General features: G+C 36.1%; 1 protein-coding gene across 17 annotated transcripts in view; it reads left to right on the top strand.

Annotated features, from left to right (window-relative positions):
- Positions 1-17,129, top strand: part of LOC127956606 (neuronal cell adhesion molecule) — a 57,631-nt gene extending 40,502 nt beyond the window's left edge. For 7 of the 17 annotated variants that reach the window (XM_052554640.1, XM_052554642.1, XM_052554639.1 and 4 more), the window contains 22 exons: positions 72-203; positions 714-857; positions 942-1,053; positions 1,143-1,306; positions 1,447-1,594; positions 2,448-2,572; positions 2,747-2,776; positions 3,434-3,535; positions 3,645-3,842; positions 3,934-4,004; positions 4,193-4,418; positions 5,033-5,148; positions 5,268-5,472; positions 5,558-5,680; positions 5,794-5,970; positions 6,980-7,015; positions 8,481-8,528; positions 11,768-11,890; positions 12,129-12,284; positions 12,733-12,864; positions 13,078-13,156; positions 14,457-17,129. In XM_052554640.1, coding sequence (XP_052410600.1) covers positions 72-203; positions 714-857; positions 942-1,053; positions 1,143-1,306; positions 1,447-1,594; positions 2,448-2,572; positions 2,747-2,776; positions 3,434-3,535; positions 3,645-3,842; positions 3,934-4,004; positions 4,193-4,418; positions 5,033-5,148; positions 5,268-5,472; positions 5,558-5,680; positions 5,794-5,970; positions 6,980-7,015; positions 8,481-8,528; positions 11,768-11,890; positions 12,129-12,284; positions 12,733-12,864; positions 13,078-13,156; positions 14,457-14,691 — 2,882 coding nt within the window. In that variant the 3' untranslated portion in view covers positions 14,692-17,129. Of the gene's footprint in view, positions 1-71; positions 204-713; positions 858-941; positions 1,054-1,142; positions 1,307-1,446; positions 1,595-2,447; positions 2,573-2,746; positions 2,777-3,433; positions 3,536-3,644; positions 3,843-3,933; positions 4,005-4,192; positions 4,419-5,032; positions 5,149-5,267; positions 5,473-5,557; positions 5,681-5,793; positions 5,971-6,979; positions 7,016-8,480; positions 8,529-11,767; positions 11,891-12,128; positions 12,285-12,732; positions 12,865-13,077; positions 13,157-13,284; positions 13,886-14,456 lie in introns of those variants that run through there. The other 10 variants (XM_052554651.1, XM_052554654.1, XM_052554650.1 and 7 more) reach the window with 5 other exon arrangements.
- Positions 17,130-17,231: the final 102 nt, after the last annotated feature.

The following is a 17,231-nucleotide window of genomic DNA, read 5'->3' as shown; positions in this document are numbered from 1 at the left end:
AAATTCAAATTTTACATGTTAAAATTCCAATTATGTCTATATGATTTCAAACTTTCCTTTGATCTCCGCAGCGGCTCCCTTTTGGATCAGTGCCCCTCAGAACCTCATCCTGGCCCCGAAAGAATCTGGAATGCTCACCTGCCGGGCAGAAGGCAACCCTAAACCCACGGTCACATGGTCTGTCAACGGAATTCCCATTGAAAGTATGTAAAGCCCACTCACCTTTATCTGTAATCACTTTCCATGAACGTTTATGCTGCTTTTCCAGTATCTAGCTCCTATTTTCAACAAATATTTTTAGATTGATAAATAGGAAGTTCTGATTTATTGTTGATCAGTTTGTTTGTACAGTGCCTGTAATTAAAGTGATTCTCTAAAATGATTCACTGATCCTATGTTTGTTTTTAAACCACAATATTTATTTAAATGTTGCTTATCCCTTGCGTAAACGAAGTGTTTTTATTTATTTGCCCATTTTTATAGTTGTATTGTTTCTGTTTAAGTTTATGCTTTCACTCTAATTAACTTTATTGTTTTTGTGCCAGTGGGAAATACTGCTCTGATTAACTTATAAATGCTATCATCTCATATATTTAAAATAATGTAGTTTGCCAATTTTGTTAGTAGCTTGTAGCACATCTAATTGCTTTTTCAGACGAATGGTTTGATTATAGTTTGATTGTGAGTATAATTATGATGTGATTCCTTGATAGACTCACATAGGGATCCCAGTCGGAAAATCGAAAACGGCAACATCATCCTCAGTGATGTTCGGACCGGCTCAAGCTCTGTTTACCAGTGCAACGCCTCCAACGAGTATGGCTACCTGCTGGCCAATGCCTTTGTCAGTGTCTTGGGTATGTTAGCGTATATGCATTTCTATTCTATTCTATATTTTTTATTTATGTATGGTAAATTGCATTAATTACATTACATTTCAGCTGAACCTCCAAGGGTGCTGACTCCTCCAAATCATGTATACTCAGTCGTCACTAACAGTAGGGCTCTGTTAGACTGTGCTTCATTTGGCTCGCCACTTCCAAAGATCACATGGTGAGATATTATTGAATTTCTTTTTAAGTTTGCCTCTAATATCCAAAATTGTTTATGTTGCATGGTTATTATGCTTCTGACATCTGCAGGTTTAAAGACAGTCAGAGCATAGTGGATGGCGACTCGTTCATCATTCATAAAAACAATACCTTAGAGATCAATGTGGCTCGGCCACTAAACAGTGGCAAGTACACCTGCATTGCCTCAAACAGTCTTGGAAACAAAGAAAATCATGTTTACCTGGAAGTGAAAGGTGAGTGAAAACCTAATTTAATTGTTTTGGGTAAATCTGTGTATTTGTAATATGCTAAGTGAATGAATAGTAGTAGTAGAAGTAGTATGATGGGAAATGTGGGGGAAATGAGCAAGATGTATGTTGTTTTCTTTCCGCAGAGGCTACACGGATCATCAGACAGCCTGGGTATAAAGTTGTCCAGAGGAACAGAATGGCTGTGTTTGAGTGTGAAGTCAAACATGACCCCTCTCTCTTTCCCTCCATGATATGGCTCAAAGACAATATGGAGCTTCCCGACGACACTCGGTATGACCTGCCACCACTGCTGCCATTCTTGTTCAAATATAAGCACCATCTTGCAGATGGAGTAGTTGGGTATTTTTTTCTTTATAGGCATTTTTCCTATTTAAAAACAAATACACTACTGTAAGTGGTTTGGGGTCAGTAAGATTATTTTCCTTTAAGAAAAAAAAAAGAGGAAAGAATGTAATACTTTTATTCAGCAAGGAAGCATTAAAGTTATCAAAGGTGACAGTAAAGATTTTTATGTTGTTACAAGAGATTTATATTTCAAATAAATGCTGTTCCTCTTTATTTATCAAAGAATCCTGAAATCAAATGTATCAGTTTCCAAAAAAACAGATATAGCAACAATATAGCAGTACAACTATCACTATCAGTGTTGATAGTAATAATGATAATAATAAACGTTTCCTGATCACCAAATCAGTAATAATATGTGACAAAATATGACACTGAAGACTGAAGTAAGGGCTTCCATCATAGGAATAAATTATATTTTAAAATGTTTAAAAATAAAAAATGGTTATTTTAAATTAAAATATTTAACATTATATTTTTTTAAAATATAATATTTTTAAAATAAATGAAGCCTTGATGAGCATAAAATAGTAATGAAAAAATATATATATTTAAAAAAACGTACCGACCCCAAACTTTTGAATGGTGGAGTATATACAGTATACAAGATAATGTATCCACAAATGGATGATTTATCCACAAAAAAAGCACTTTTGATCTAAATGTTAACCTCTGAAGTTTGAGAAAAGTAAAAATCACGATGTCTCCGTTTATTTGCTCTGAAAGGTGGCCTGTAGCTACTTGTTGTTGACTAGCAGGTGTGTGTTTGTTTGTGTAGATTTGAGGTGGGCTCTGACAGTCTGACTATACATGACGTGAGAGAGGACGATGAGGGGAACTACACCTGCATCAGAAACACCACCCTTGACCAAGATTCAGCCAGCGCCATGCTCACAGTAGTCGGTACGGTATCACACTCTCACCTGCTTCAGGCTGTCCATTTCCTAGAAACTGTACATACATACTGTACACACTCAAACTGTACCAGGACATATTTATATGGGTGCTGTTTTACAGTTGAATATGTACTTTTGTATAATTAACTTTTGACTTCCTCAAACCTGCTTTCCTTGTCAGAGGCCACACCAACACCACCTATAATAATGGGTAAAATGCACTTCTTTCAGTTCCCAAACAGGTCCCAAAACCATTTGATGCATTTGTATTTTTTTTTTTTTTTTGTTTATCCCTCATTACCTTCCCAATATGTGCTTATGGATGTCTTTTGTGGATGTTTCCCATTAATACATAAACTGTTAAAGGCAATTTTGGTTTTTAGTTTTCTCAAATGAGGCAGCTCACTAAACTTCTCCTGACCTCGTTTGGAAATAAAGACCTGTGTGGTTTCAGCTTTACCAACAGACTCTCAAGGCAATTTGTGACTAATTTACATTTTGATTAGCAGCAAATCTGTACAATCTCATCTGCTTCCACCACACTAAGTTTTAGTTTAGTGGTTCATCTTGATGCCTAATTTTTTATTACAAATTTTGTGTTGTTCGTACAAATGTATACAAATTTGCCACAAATTCTCTAGAATGTAAACAAAACAGTTTTTCTCATGAGATTGGCTTGATACTTTAAAATGGTGCCTTTAACAGAATGACGCATTTCAGTCTGTGACATTTTTATTTATTTATTTTTTTTAAGTTGGTGTATATTAGTTAATTTTTTATTTGGGCTCGTGTTGCATGTTTCTAATGTCTGGTGTAATATAGCTGGATGTTGGATGGGTTTTGTGTCTCATAAAATCTGGTTTTCCAGACCAACCAGACCCACCCACAGACCTGGAGCTGACAGACCAACGAGAGCGCAGTGTTCAGCTAACATGGACCCCTGGGGATGAAAACAATAGTCCTATTCAATGTGAGTTCTTTGTTTGTTACCTTGTTGGAGATCAATTGGTGATCCACATTATAGGTCAACAGAAACATTTAGGTCTGCTTTTCTGATCCATTAATATTCGTTACCTTAGCGTTCCTGATCCAATATGAAGATTCGCTCCACGAGCCTGAAGCATGGGTCAATATGACTGAAGTCTCAGGTACCAGCACCACAGCACACTTGGAGCTTTCCCCGTATGTGTATTACTCCTTCAGGGTCCTGGCACTCAACGACGTGGGTCTGAGTGAACCCAGCGCTCCATCCAGACAGTACAGAACCAATCCTGCACGTGAGTTACCTTAGCAAGAAAACAGAATGCTTAGGAATCTTTAAATGTCCTTGTATTTTCTTGAATCAAAGTTTGATTGCGATTCTCACAGGGCCTGACGTCAATCCATCAGATGTTAAAATCATTGGAACGTCACCTGACAGCATGACAATAACTTGGAGGGTAAAACACTTATGATTTGATTATATTCAGTATAGTACGATCCAAAACATAAACGGTTCCAAAGGTGTGTTTCACAGAAATGTTATTGAAGAACCATTTTAGGTTCCTTAGAGAACCTTTTAGTTAAGCTGAGTATCTAGTTCCTAGTTCCTAGTTTACGTGGTTTCCTTTTAATGTCTGGTGACCAGGAGCTGACCGGGCTGGAGTCGAACGGTCCGGGCCTACAGTACAAGGTGAGCTGGAGACAGAAAGATCTGGATCAGCAATGGACTTCACTCACTCTGGCCAATGTCTCGCAATATGTGGTGACAGGAACGCCCACTTTCGCACCCTATGAAGTCACCGTGCAGGCGGTCAATGACTACGGTCATGGTCCCAGACCAGGCGTAGTGCTGGGATACTCAGGAGAAGACTGTGAGTAAACTTCAGAAAGCACTCAAATATATTAATCAGTGCTGTGAAATCTCGATTTACCACATCCAAAATAAAAGTTTTTGTTTACATAATATATGTGTGTGTGTGCTGTGTATATACTCTATAAATACACACACATGCATGAATATATTTTAGAGAAAGGGTTGTTCATATATTAAATATATTTATATATAATAGATGATATATTTATATACAGTAGATAAGGATATGAATATAAATACATACATGGAAATATTTTCAAAATATATACTGTATGTGTGTTTTTTTATATATGAATAAAAATATAGACCGTACACACAAATTATGTAAACAAAAACTTTTATTTTGGATGGGATTAATTGTGCTTTATTGTTTGACAGCACTTATATTTATATCAACATTATTTTATATGTACATTTAAATATTATTTTACATATCTTTTTATACCTTATTATTTTATGCTGATTTTGGACAAAATCTGAACAGGCATCACATGGATACACTGAAAATGTTCATCTGAGATGGTGGACAGATTTCTAGAAATATGGAATATAGTTCCATTACAAATTGTAAAAAAAAAAAATACAAAATATTGTATGTGTTTGTCATCTTAGTACCAACTGTGGCCCCGGAGAACTTAAAAGTTTCGGTTCAGAGTGGGACAGTGGCTGAAGTGCACTGGGATGCTGTTCCTCTGTCAACAGTACGAGGGCGACTGCATGGATATAAGGTACTTACTTAAGACAGAAAATGCATTTACATCTCTAATATTATTCACCAATTACGGAGATCTATCTAAAGATGTTGACATTTCAGCGGCAAACAGTCTAAGATGTTGCCATTTTGTAGGTGAGTTACTGGAAAATAAGAAGCCTGCAGAAGCAAGACCCTGAGCCTGTGAAACCACAGGAGCTCATCTTCCACGGGAGTGAGCCGGAGGGTCTTCTGATCGACCTTCATCCCTACAGCCAGTACACCCTCAACATAAGAGCCTTCAACGGGAAAGGAGACGGACCCACCAGCTCCAATCACATATTTGAAACACCAGAGGGAGGTAGAGTGTGTACTTACTAAATGTACTCACTTGTCAAAGTATGAAGAATTATTTAAAGGAAAATAATCTATATCTATTCTTTTAGTTCCTGGGCCTCCTGCAGATTTAAAAATCCAAAATCTGAACCTGGACTCATTGATTGTGAAGTGGATGCCACCTCTAGAAAATAACGGTCACTTGACAGGATACTTGCTCAAATTCCAGCCTAGTAAGTCTGAACTGGGACATATCTTATGGGATTTTGTTGGTGATTTATAAAAAGATGCAGATCACTTACACTTTTAATCCTCTCTATGTGAACTCTCCTCTCTTTTCTTGCAGTCAATACAACAGATGAACTTGGGCCGCTCAAAGAGCTGCTTCTAGCAGCAAACGAGACCAGCATCACTCTGGAAAACCTCAAGCACAGCACTCACTACAAGTTCTATTTGAACGCCATGACTGTCAAGGGCTCTGGTCCCACTGTCACAAAAGAGGGCTTCACAATGGTGGACGAAGGTGAGGGCTAGCTTTGTGAATGATTTTACAATATAACATTTTCAGGATTTGAGGCAAGGATCCAGGTGCAGTATTTTATCCTCAACGGTGGCTTCACATACATTGCAAGCAGAATAAAACTTGTACAAAGGTTTGTGTATCATTTCCTCAATTTCCTGGATCGGAGTGTTCTTGTTCGTAGTCAATGTTATACATCTACAATACAATGCTTTTATTTCATTAAGGGTTGCATATTCTATGAATAGATTTAACACACACATAACATGCCATTTGTTTGTTTATTTATATATTTGACTAATTTTTTTAAAATACTTTTATTAATATTTTATTATTTAAAAATAGTTTTCACACAAATTTAACATTAGTTTTATTTATATTTGACTTATTTTTATATTTTATTTATATTTGTGTGTACTTTATATTTTATTATATTTTTTAAAAAGATGAATATTTATTCATAAGTCATATTCTTAATCAGTATTTTTTATCTTCTTTAAAGCATACAACATCACACAAAAAAATTATTCACTTTTGGAAACAATGTAGTTTGAAAAACTTTTTAAATTCTTTTTAAATTTTTAAGGAAAAATTTCTTAATTCTTTTTAATTCTAATATTAAATGCAATTTTGCTTCTCAATTAACTATATACTCTTTTAGAGATATATCACAGTTCTGTTGGAAAATGTTAGAAAATTTATTCTTTTATTAATTGATTGATTGATTTTTACATTTATACATTGATTTTTTTGCCCTTTTCATTCTGACTGTGAAAGTAAAAAGCCTTTACATTTTCATGATTTAATCTTTTTTTTTTTTTTTTTGTATGTATGTATGAATGTATGTTGTTTCCAACAGCATCATATTTCATGACTTACTGTATATATTTAGAAGGAACCTATTTTGGTTGTCAGGTGGCTGCTACTTACAGTATATCCTCTCTACCTTTGTCTTCTCTCTCTCTCTCTCTCTCTCTCTCTCTCTCTCCCTCTTTCTCTCTTTTCTATGAAGCATTAATTCGGCATCCCGCAGTAGAGGCGGGTAAAGGTAACAACAGTGTCAGGCTGATGAGAATGCATGCTGGATGAACATCAGCTATGAGACTAGAAAGGCACTATAGCACTGAAAAGAGATAGATACATATGCATGAACCTCCTCAGGACAAAAAGCTTTACACCTGACTCGGCCTGCTCCATATGTCATGGAGAATCATGTGACCAGCAAATGCAAATTCCATCCCACTGCTTTCAGTAGGGTTTAGCTAGAACATCTGCTGTTTAAAGGAATAGTTCACCCAAAAATAAATGCAGTTGGTTGATTGCCTGAATGGCTGTATGCTGTTATTTTTTCTGTCAAACACAAATGGAGAATTTTTGTTTATCTTAATGCAGCTCTTACAGTACAGTCTACAAGTCGGCTCCAAAAATGACATAAAAAAGCATCATTACAGTGATTCACATGACTTGTACAATATATTTCAAGTCTTCAAGTGATTACTAAGTTCCCAAATTGGACTAAACTGAATTTATTCATTCACACGATTCATGAATTGAACTGAAACACTTATTTGACTCATCGTGAAAAACTCTCTGCATATAATGACTCTTTTGGTCACAGTTGTATTGTATAATTTCAGAGGACTTGATATCATTGAAGACTTTTGTGTGTACTTCTCTGTACAAATGTCTGAACTTCAATGCCATGCAACTTGTTGAATTATTCACTAATTATCTTTCTGCTCAGTGAACTCTAGTGAAAAAAACTCATCATTTGTTAGTTGCTTTGGATAAAAGTGTCTGCTCAGTCACTAAATGTAATTCAAGAACTGCTACTACTCAAGAGTCATCAGGTCAGTGATTTGAATTCGAGAACCGAATCAAAGAATGAATCATTCTTCTGAGTCGGTTCTTTTAAATGCTGTTTAAGTTCACAAATTGGATTAAATGATTTGAATTGAACTGAATCATAACATTTACTCTGTCACAGTTAGCTCACTGCAGGAGAAGATTATCAGTGAACAATGACTTAAATTTTGGCCCATTCATCACAGTAATGCTATCACTTCAGGAGTCTTGAACTGGTGAACATGAGTCATATGGCTTTCCTTTATTGCCCTTTTAGACAGTTTTGGGGGTTAATGACTGATTATTGTTTGAAAACGTTCATAATATTAAATTATTTTCAAATCCGAGTCATACGGGTTTGGTGAGTAAATACAAAAAGTTTCATTTTGGGGTGAACTATCCTTTTAACTAGTGCAGACAAGGACATTAGATGTTTTTGAGAGTAGAGTGTTGTTCAGACATATAATACAGACCCAGATGTCTCTGCCTTGCTCCCAGTGTCCTCTCAGAAACACACAGTAACTAGCTCTCATTGCACTGGTGAACTGCATGTTCCTGCATGCTGTTAACTCAGATCTGCATTTCTCTCTTTCACCGCCTCGTTTTTCTCTCTTTCTAATGTTTTGTGTTTCATGTTGTGTGTTTCACTATTCTCTGTATTCTTCCAGGCTCAGCCCCCCCTGTCACTCAATCTTTCCAGCCCCCGTTTCGCAAGGGTACAAACACTCCTGTCCCGGCACCTTTTCTCTTTTTCCTTCATTGCTAGGCCTGTGTGATACTGTATTGAACAGGAATCAGTAAATGTTATATCTTTTAAAATCTCACAAGAAGTCACAATCATTATTTGAGCTATACATGATTTACAGTAAAATAAAAAGTGAGTGATGACAGTTACATACACAGTACAGTTCAAAAGTTTGGGGTCAGTAATTTTCTTAAGAGAAATTAATACTTTTATTCAGCAAGGATGCATTAAATTGATAAAAAAAAGACAGTAAAGAAATGTATTTTAAAAAATGCCGTTCTTTTGAAATTCATATTTATCAAAGAATCCCGAAAGATAAATGCAGCCTTGGTGAACATAAAGAAATTCCTTCATAAATATATATATATATATATATATATATATATATATATATTTATTTATTTTTTAAAGCTGACCTCCAAATTTTCAGTGGTAGTTTACTGTAAGCAATTAAAAAAAATACATCTGTAGTGATCCAAAAGATTACAATTACAATATTTGAATTTCATTAGATTAGATGTAAAATATCGAATCAAGTTGCATTTGCAAATAAAATATGCTGGAGCTTTTATTGAAAGCAATTTTGGTAACACGTAACTTAAAGCCTTTATGTATAATGCATTATAAAAGTCATTTTAATGCATTAATGATGCCTTGTAATGCACATTATGGTGCATTGTACAGTCTCATGAATAATTGTAACCACAGTTAATACAGTATAACACTTGTCAGTTCATTGTTACACTATGCATTTTAAATTCAGTTATAATTTTTTATAACAAGATATAATGTATTACAATGCATATTATGAATAATTACAATGCATTGTACCCTTTAATAACCCTTAATACATTATACATAAAGGCTTTGAGTAAAGTGCAACTTAATAAATATAATGGTGATACCCAGTGGTGGACAGTAACGGAGTAGCTTTACTTCGTTACTGTACTTAAGTACATTTTTCAAGTATCTGTACTTTACTTGAGTAATTTTATTTTGAGTAACTTTTACTTTTACTTCACTACATTCCGAAGCATAAAATCGTACTTTTTACTTCACTACATTTCATAAAACATATCGTTACTCCCTATAATATATCACGTGCTCCGAGACGCAGAAGCGGTGTCTGATTCATCATGAATGAACTGAGTCTTTTCAAAATAAACCTTTAAATCGGATCGCGAATCGCACCAAACGATTCGTTTACGAATTAGAATGATCCGATTGCAGCTGTTCTGGAGTGGACCACTCACTGATTCAAATGAACCGTTTAGTGCGAGTCTCTCCAGAAGTAAGAACCGGGAGATCTTGTGAGCGCGCGTGCGTCTGATGTTGCTAAAAGTAAGTTATGTCGAAATTTTGGATTAATTATTGTAACTGAAAATCATATTTAGGTCAAAATTTTCAGTTGTTTGGGAACTAAATCCGTTGTAAAGAGTGATCTATTCAAGCCCACTGAAATGCTCGAGTGCAGACACATCAATTTTAGGTAAAAAAAAAAAAAAAAAACTTTCAATAACACAGATTAAATACAATAACTCATGCACGTTCAAATTCCCCGCTGCCATAATGTTAACAGTTTTATTAAAATGTCCTTTGTGACGTCTGTTTTTATATTGTTTGTCGACAGTAACGTTATACATGTGTATATTGTTTGGATTAACTAGACGAGTAACGTTAGACAGACATGAATGTTTATTCATAACCGTACTGAAAATAAGTAAATATTGTTAGCTGATGCTAACTGTCTAGCTAACAAGCTTGCTGGTGCTAAGTTGAGGTAATTTTTATAAATAATGTCCAAATATTTTTATTCAAACACCTATATAAATATATATATATATATATATATATATATATATATATAAATATAAATATATATATATATATATATATATATATATATATATATATATATATATATATATATATATATATTACATCTGGGTAGAAAAAGGATGTGATGTTCAGAACATGTAACTACAGTAATTATTAAAGTGGGAAGAGATGCACCCCGTTTAAACCATAGACAAGGTTTGAGAAGGAAAAAAATCATTATGAAAATATAATTAAATTTTCCTTAATGTTCTTCCTAACTTCAGGCCTTATTATCATGTCATATATAAAGTTACAGTACAGACCAAAAGTTTGGACACACTTTCTCATTCAAAGAGTTTTCTTTATTTTTATGACTAAGAAAATTGTAGATTCACACTGAAGGCATCAAAACTATGAATTAACACATGTGGAATTATATATGGAATTATATTAATAACAAAAAAGCTTGAAACAACTGAAAATATGTCATATTGTAGGTTCTTCAAAGTAGCCACCTTTTGCTTTGATTACTGCTTTGCACACTCTTGGCATTCTCTTGATGAGCTTCAAGAGGTAGTCACCTGAAATGGTCTTCCAACAGTCTTGAAGGAGTTCCCCGAGAGATGCTTAGCACTTGTTGGCCCTTTTGCCTTCTGTCTGCGGTCCAGCTCACCCCTAAACCATCTGGATTGGGTTCAGGTCCGGTGACTGTGGAGGCCAGGTCATCTGGCGCAGCACCCCATCAGTCTCCTTCTTGCTCCAATAGCTCTTGATGCCTTCAGTGTGACTCTACAATTCTCATAGTCATGAAAATAAAGAAAACTCTTTCAATGAGGAGGTGTGTCCAAACTTTTGGTCTGTACTGTAACTTTGATGTTCTGTAAAACAAACTTTAAATTACTTTGTTCTTACTGGTGAAGATCAGATGGTCAACTCTGTTTTCTCTCAGGTACATCACAGTGTAAGCTTCACAGTGAACATTACTCTCATCAGTGTAATCCATATTAACAACAAAAATATATCTTGACTCCATATAGTGGTTATTTTGGAAAAAAATCCCAGGTATTTTGAGCAGTAGGATTATAAAAAAATATGTGCTAATATAACATTAAATTAAGTAGCCTATATAAAATTGCAAACATCTATCTTTCAGTACTTTTTTACTTAAGTACATAAAAAATTGAGTACTTTTGTACTTTCACTTGAGTAAAATTGAAAAAGGAGTACTTTTACTTTTACTGGAGTATTATTTTACTATACGTATCTGTACTTTTACTCAAGTACTTGATTTGTGTACTTCGTCCACCACTGGTGATACCTTTGGGGGCCACTAGACTCTTTTTCATGATCTCTAAATTCTTACGTCACTTGTATCTTTCCTTGTTTGATCAGCACCTCCTGTTGGTCGGATGTTTAGGAGCGTGAACTCCTCGGTGGTGGAGGACCATGCTGTGATAAGCTGGGAATACTCGGGGCCGGATAGGAATGTTTATGTGGAATATGTTGTTGATAACAGTAAGATTGTCCTCCTTAAAACTCTCAAATTTCAATGCCATGCGTTTATTTAAAATCACAGTTTAATATGATAAAGCTCATAGACCAAGCAATTTAATATTATTGAAATTGTGTAATATCACAAAAAAAGAAGTTTGTCAAAGAACAAATTATACTATAATCATCAATAAAATCAACCTTTTTGCTATGTAATTGGTTTTGCCGTAATCTCTTCCCTGCCGTCGGCCCTTCTCTCCAGGTAAAGAACCCTGGAAAACCGAGTTTGTAAATGGCACTCGGACATATCAGATTAAAGGACTTAAGCCCGGGATGTCCTATAGGGTTCGGGTGGTTGCCAAAGACCACTCGGATGCTACGGTCCACAGTACAGAGGAGCTGTTGATTACAGTTCCAGGTGAGGAGACCCTGTCTGTAGACCACCAGTATCACCCTCACCTGTCAATCACCCGTGAAGCCCCGCCCAGACTCAGTTCCAGACATTACCTGTAGTTTTGGTTTGGAATATTAGCAGAGTCCAGATGGGTTTATGGAAATGTAAATGCATGCCAGAATTACTGTATGTTTGTCCATCTTTTCTTCCTTTCTTTATTCTTTGCCATCCTACAGCAGTTGTCTTATGCATCGTCAGAGGACGTTAAATACACTTCCTCAAATCCACGTTTCTTTGAGGTTTTTGTTATCTTGATGTTCCGCTCATGTTCATTTTTACTTTATTGTAGTGAAGTGCCAATATTTGTGTTGTTGTTGATTTGTGTGACATCTGCACGATAAATTAACCATAATATTTCAAATGAAAGAAAAGTGAGGATTGGTTCCTTCTGTCCTCTTTTTTTTTCTTGCAGCCATGACTAGCAAGCAGGTTGACATAGCCACGCAGGGCTGGTTTATCGGACTGATGTGTGCCATTGCTCTGCTGATCCTGGTGCTCCTCATCGTTTGCTTTATAAAGAGGAACAAAGGAGGCAAATATCCAGGTAAGTGCATGTACAAAAATTGATGAGTGAAACTGGTAGTCAAGTACATCTGTGTGGAGCTAAAGCTGAATCTGAAATCTTTTAAACGTCGCACAGGCCACATAAAAATAAAATCTGTAACATAAAATAAAAAATATTTAAGATTCTGCACACACATGCGAACCCTGTGAACTTCAATACTATACAACTTGTCGATTTTTTCCAATCTCATAGTAAAGGAAAAAGAAGATGCCCATCAAGACCCAGAAATCCAGCCCATGAAAGAGGATGATGGGACATTTGGGGAGTACAGGTGAGGAAAACAACATATAGGAGTTACTCTACACCTATTTATATCCCTTTGATAAGAAATCATGAAATATAAATGTTGATGTTGTTGTTTCACGACTGATTGAAAGCAAACTTACTTCTCTTGCTCAGGGATACAGACCGTAATTTTTTCATTCCTCTGAGATGAATGTAAACCTCTTTGGCCTCACCACAAAACAGCTTAAAGAAAGCAGGAGCAAACATGTGTATTATGTGACTGTAAAATTATTTCGAGTGTCAAATCAATTGCATTCCTCATTCACGTTAATGATGGATTTATTGCTGTGATTTGTTATTATGTTTTGTGTCATCATTAATATTTATTGTAATGTTTATTATCATATATTTAATTTATGTTTTATATTTGTGTGTATTTTTTGTAACATGTTTGGTCATGTTGTCATTATTATTCCTGAGGCAATGGAGTAAATAATATTGGAACTGGATGGTCTCAACCCACGATAGCTAATTCAAGACACAAATTCAATATACTGTAGAAGTATCATATATTAAATATTAATTTAATTATATATAATCTACCTTGGAATATTCACCAAATCAGAATCACAATTGACAGCAGCCATCAGCCATGTTTGTTTTGTTGTCTTGTATTAACATTTCACATGTCCTGTTCATGAAGTCCATCATTTGTTGTGTATGATGTCACTACATACATTTTTTCTTTACTGTAAAGTCAAATCCTCATTGTCAACCATGTCAGTCTGTCTTATTTGTTCCTCCTGTGTGTTTTAATTTTGGGGGGGAGTTCAGATCTTCAGAAAGGTAAGAGGGGCTTTGCAAGTCTTGCATGCATAAAATCATCTGTTATCTAGTTACAGTAGAAATTCAAACAGATGGCTGTAAATTTGACTTTTAAGCCAAGCCCAACCTTAACTAAACTTTTAAATCTGAAAAAAAAAAGGAAATTGGAATTTTGCATAGTTTGGATTGCATATTGTGATTTTACTTTGTTGTATTGCTTTATTTATATTTGACTGCATTTGTTTAGAAATCCTCAATGGTTATTTTATGGGTTTTCTAAAAGTGGTTTATGCATTATGATGGATGTGGCCAAATTTACCCTTTCCGAAATGCACGTTATGACCAGTTATGAACATACCTTCCGGATATACTGTAAGAGAGACGCATATAAGGACTGCTGTGAAAATACCTGCACTAAAAAGCATGTTGGAAATGGACGATCTCCACTATCTAGTTTAGATGGTTTCAATTGTGCTGTTGTAATATCCTTCCCCTCCCCTTGTCTCTACTCTTTACATCAGTGACACGGAGGATCACAAGCCCTTGAAAGGCAGCCGGACCCCATCCAATGGGACGGTCAAGAAGGACGACAGTGACGACAGCCTGGTGGATTACGGCGAGGGAGGAGACGGCCAGTTCAATGAGGATGGCTCATTCATCGGCCAGTACAGTGGGAAGAAGGAAAAAGACACGGCGGAGGGCAACGAGAGTTCGGAGGCCCCTTCTCCGGTCAACGCCATGAACTCCTTTGTGTAACTGCCTGACAACACCTCGTGACCTTTGACCCATCCAACACCCCACCTCCTCGTCACGCCATCATATGGAGAACAGTCTCTATTCCACTGTGACCCCTGACATCACAGCAAAAGAAGTAAAACACACTCCCCTAATGAAGGACAGTGAGAAAGCGAGAAGAGAGCCAGTCCAAGTTTACCGCGATTGGTTGGAATGAAAGTCACGTGACATTGAGACATATTAATTGTATTATGTCACAGCGAGCATACATATATATTGATATGTGTATAGGAATATATAAATTGACATATATTTTATTAACATGGCCCAGTTTACATCAGATGGCATTGTATCACACCATCGCATAGAAACAGTAATTGACGTCACATCCTCAGCAGTAAGGTGCGGTCACATTTACAGTTATAAAGCAAATTTTCACAAGCAAAATCCAGTCATTACGGTAAGAATTGCTGCAATTTTGCATGTTTTCACAGATTCAAAGTGATTTCTGTGTGAACAGTGCCTCATTCATCGCTACATTATTGACAATACACACTGGACTTTTTTTGCGCACAAAACTTCGCTAATGTGACCGCACCTTTAGCCAGCGTTGTGGAGACCGTGAACCTTGTCTTGACTATATGATACTCACTTTTGCTTCACAGCTAATGCCTGTTGCATTCTGTCGTCAGTGTTCAAATCGGTATTATGCACATTTCAGGCACCAATGTCTTTGTGGGCATTGTTGTGGAGTATGTAATACGTGTACAAGCTGTTCTTAGGCGTCAGAAGTTTTGAATATACAAAAAAAAAAAATCCACAGAGTTTAAAAACTGGTTATCAGGGATGTGAGGTAGCATGTTTTTAACACACAAGCACTCTACACAGATGTGGTTGATCCTTTTCTCAGTTCTCTCGTGGTTTATTTTGCGCCCAGTGTTTGTTCGATTTATTTTACGACTACATTTTTGAATGTTTTATCCCTGAAGAGAAGTCATTTATAGACTAATTAAGGTTCACTTCATCCATGACTGTTATTGTGAAGGAAAGCCCCCCAGTCAGCCATGTATCCACCTGTGACCCCACTTTGGGCGCCAGAATTCACTCTGCTCTTGGTTTGGTTGTACAGTATGGGATGCATCGAAGGCCCCTCAGCACGGTTCCTTAGTGCCTTGGTAGAAAACATTATTCTATACTCAAAAAGAAGATTCCCTCTCATCGCTTTGAGCGCAGCCATTTTTTATATCAGTAATGCAAGCGACACTGAAGTCCTGGGCTGAGCGAAGACCGAAGAGTGAAGGAAATGATGTCATTTACACAGCCACCACAGAAGTCACCTCAAATTGGGGTGAGGGGCATCTCATTCCCCTTATTGACAGCTCAAAATACTGCCACTTCTCTGTAAAGAGTGAACTGCTACTGATTGGGCTGATTTGACACACTCATAACTCCAGTGGAAATGAACAACTGTATTTGCAGTGGCTTGCGATACCAGTAGGCAGAAATATACACATTGTCACATCATGTAACTGTTTTTTAAATCATGTTGCTGCATGTTATGAAGTATTACGAGCTGTCGAGTGAAGTGAAATCAGGGCTTCACTAAACACAGTCTACAGTGGTGCTGTCGTCAAATACGGCTTAAGTGTGTGTGGTTTTTGCAGGCATGCATGAATATATGTGTGCATTTGGATTGGATGAGTGTGAATGTGTGTTTATGTCTGTCCACACTATAAATGGGGCGAGCTTTTTTTTTGGCAAAGCCCTAGATTTTCATGATTTAGCTTGTCATAACTTGCATCAAGTTTTTTAGTTTGGAATTGTCTGCTTTTTAATGTATAGATCTGACACTTGGTTTGAAAATATCCAGCCAAAATTAGTTTTAGACGCATTAAAGGATGCTGAGGCGGCACCGTGAATGATCACAACTGAGCCCTTGAGCATGACGATATATCCCAGAGTGCTCTAATGGAACTGTCCCAACAATTTGTGTACTTAAAGTCACTTCGGATGAAAAAGCCCCTCTCGAAAAGTGATGACAACCTTATTTCCTGAGTCTGAAGAACAGATGACTGAGTATGCGTAAGGTGCTGCAGAAAACCGCACAGTGTTCCACCTGAATTCACACACCCATCAGCTCTTACTCTTCTAATAGCACTGTTGTTTCCTTTTCTATTTGGCCAGGTAGTTTATGACTTTTTTTTTCTGCATCCCCAAAGAAGGAGGCTGGATTGCACTGCTGTGGGTGCAGAACCTTTCGATGTGTTTTTGTCAGAGGGGGCAAAGACGAATGAAACGTAGCGTGTGAAATAATATTCTGGTTAATGTTAAAGCTACATGAAAATAAAGCATGAAAGGCTGTGAAATGGTTTACTCTATAATATAATTGGCAAAAAAAATTCAATTATTTTGTATATAAAAGGATTAAAATAAATGTTGGTTTCCGGATTTCACTACCATCTGTCTGTTTTTGATTGTATTCCTTATACTCAATAATCTTAATCATAGAACATTAATTTAAATTAAGTTTTTTTTTTTTTTTTTTATGTGAAAGTGACTTT

Source organism: Carassius gibelio, chromosome B4 (assembly GCF_023724105.1).
Source record: "Carassius gibelio isolate Cgi1373 ecotype wild population from Czech Republic chromosome B4, carGib1.2-hapl.c, whole genome shotgun sequence".
Lineage (NCBI taxonomy): Eukaryota > Metazoa > Chordata > Actinopteri > Cypriniformes > Cyprinidae > Carassius > Carassius gibelio.
Note: the sequence above shows the minus strand (reverse complement) of the source record. Positions and strands in the feature narration are given on the sequence as shown.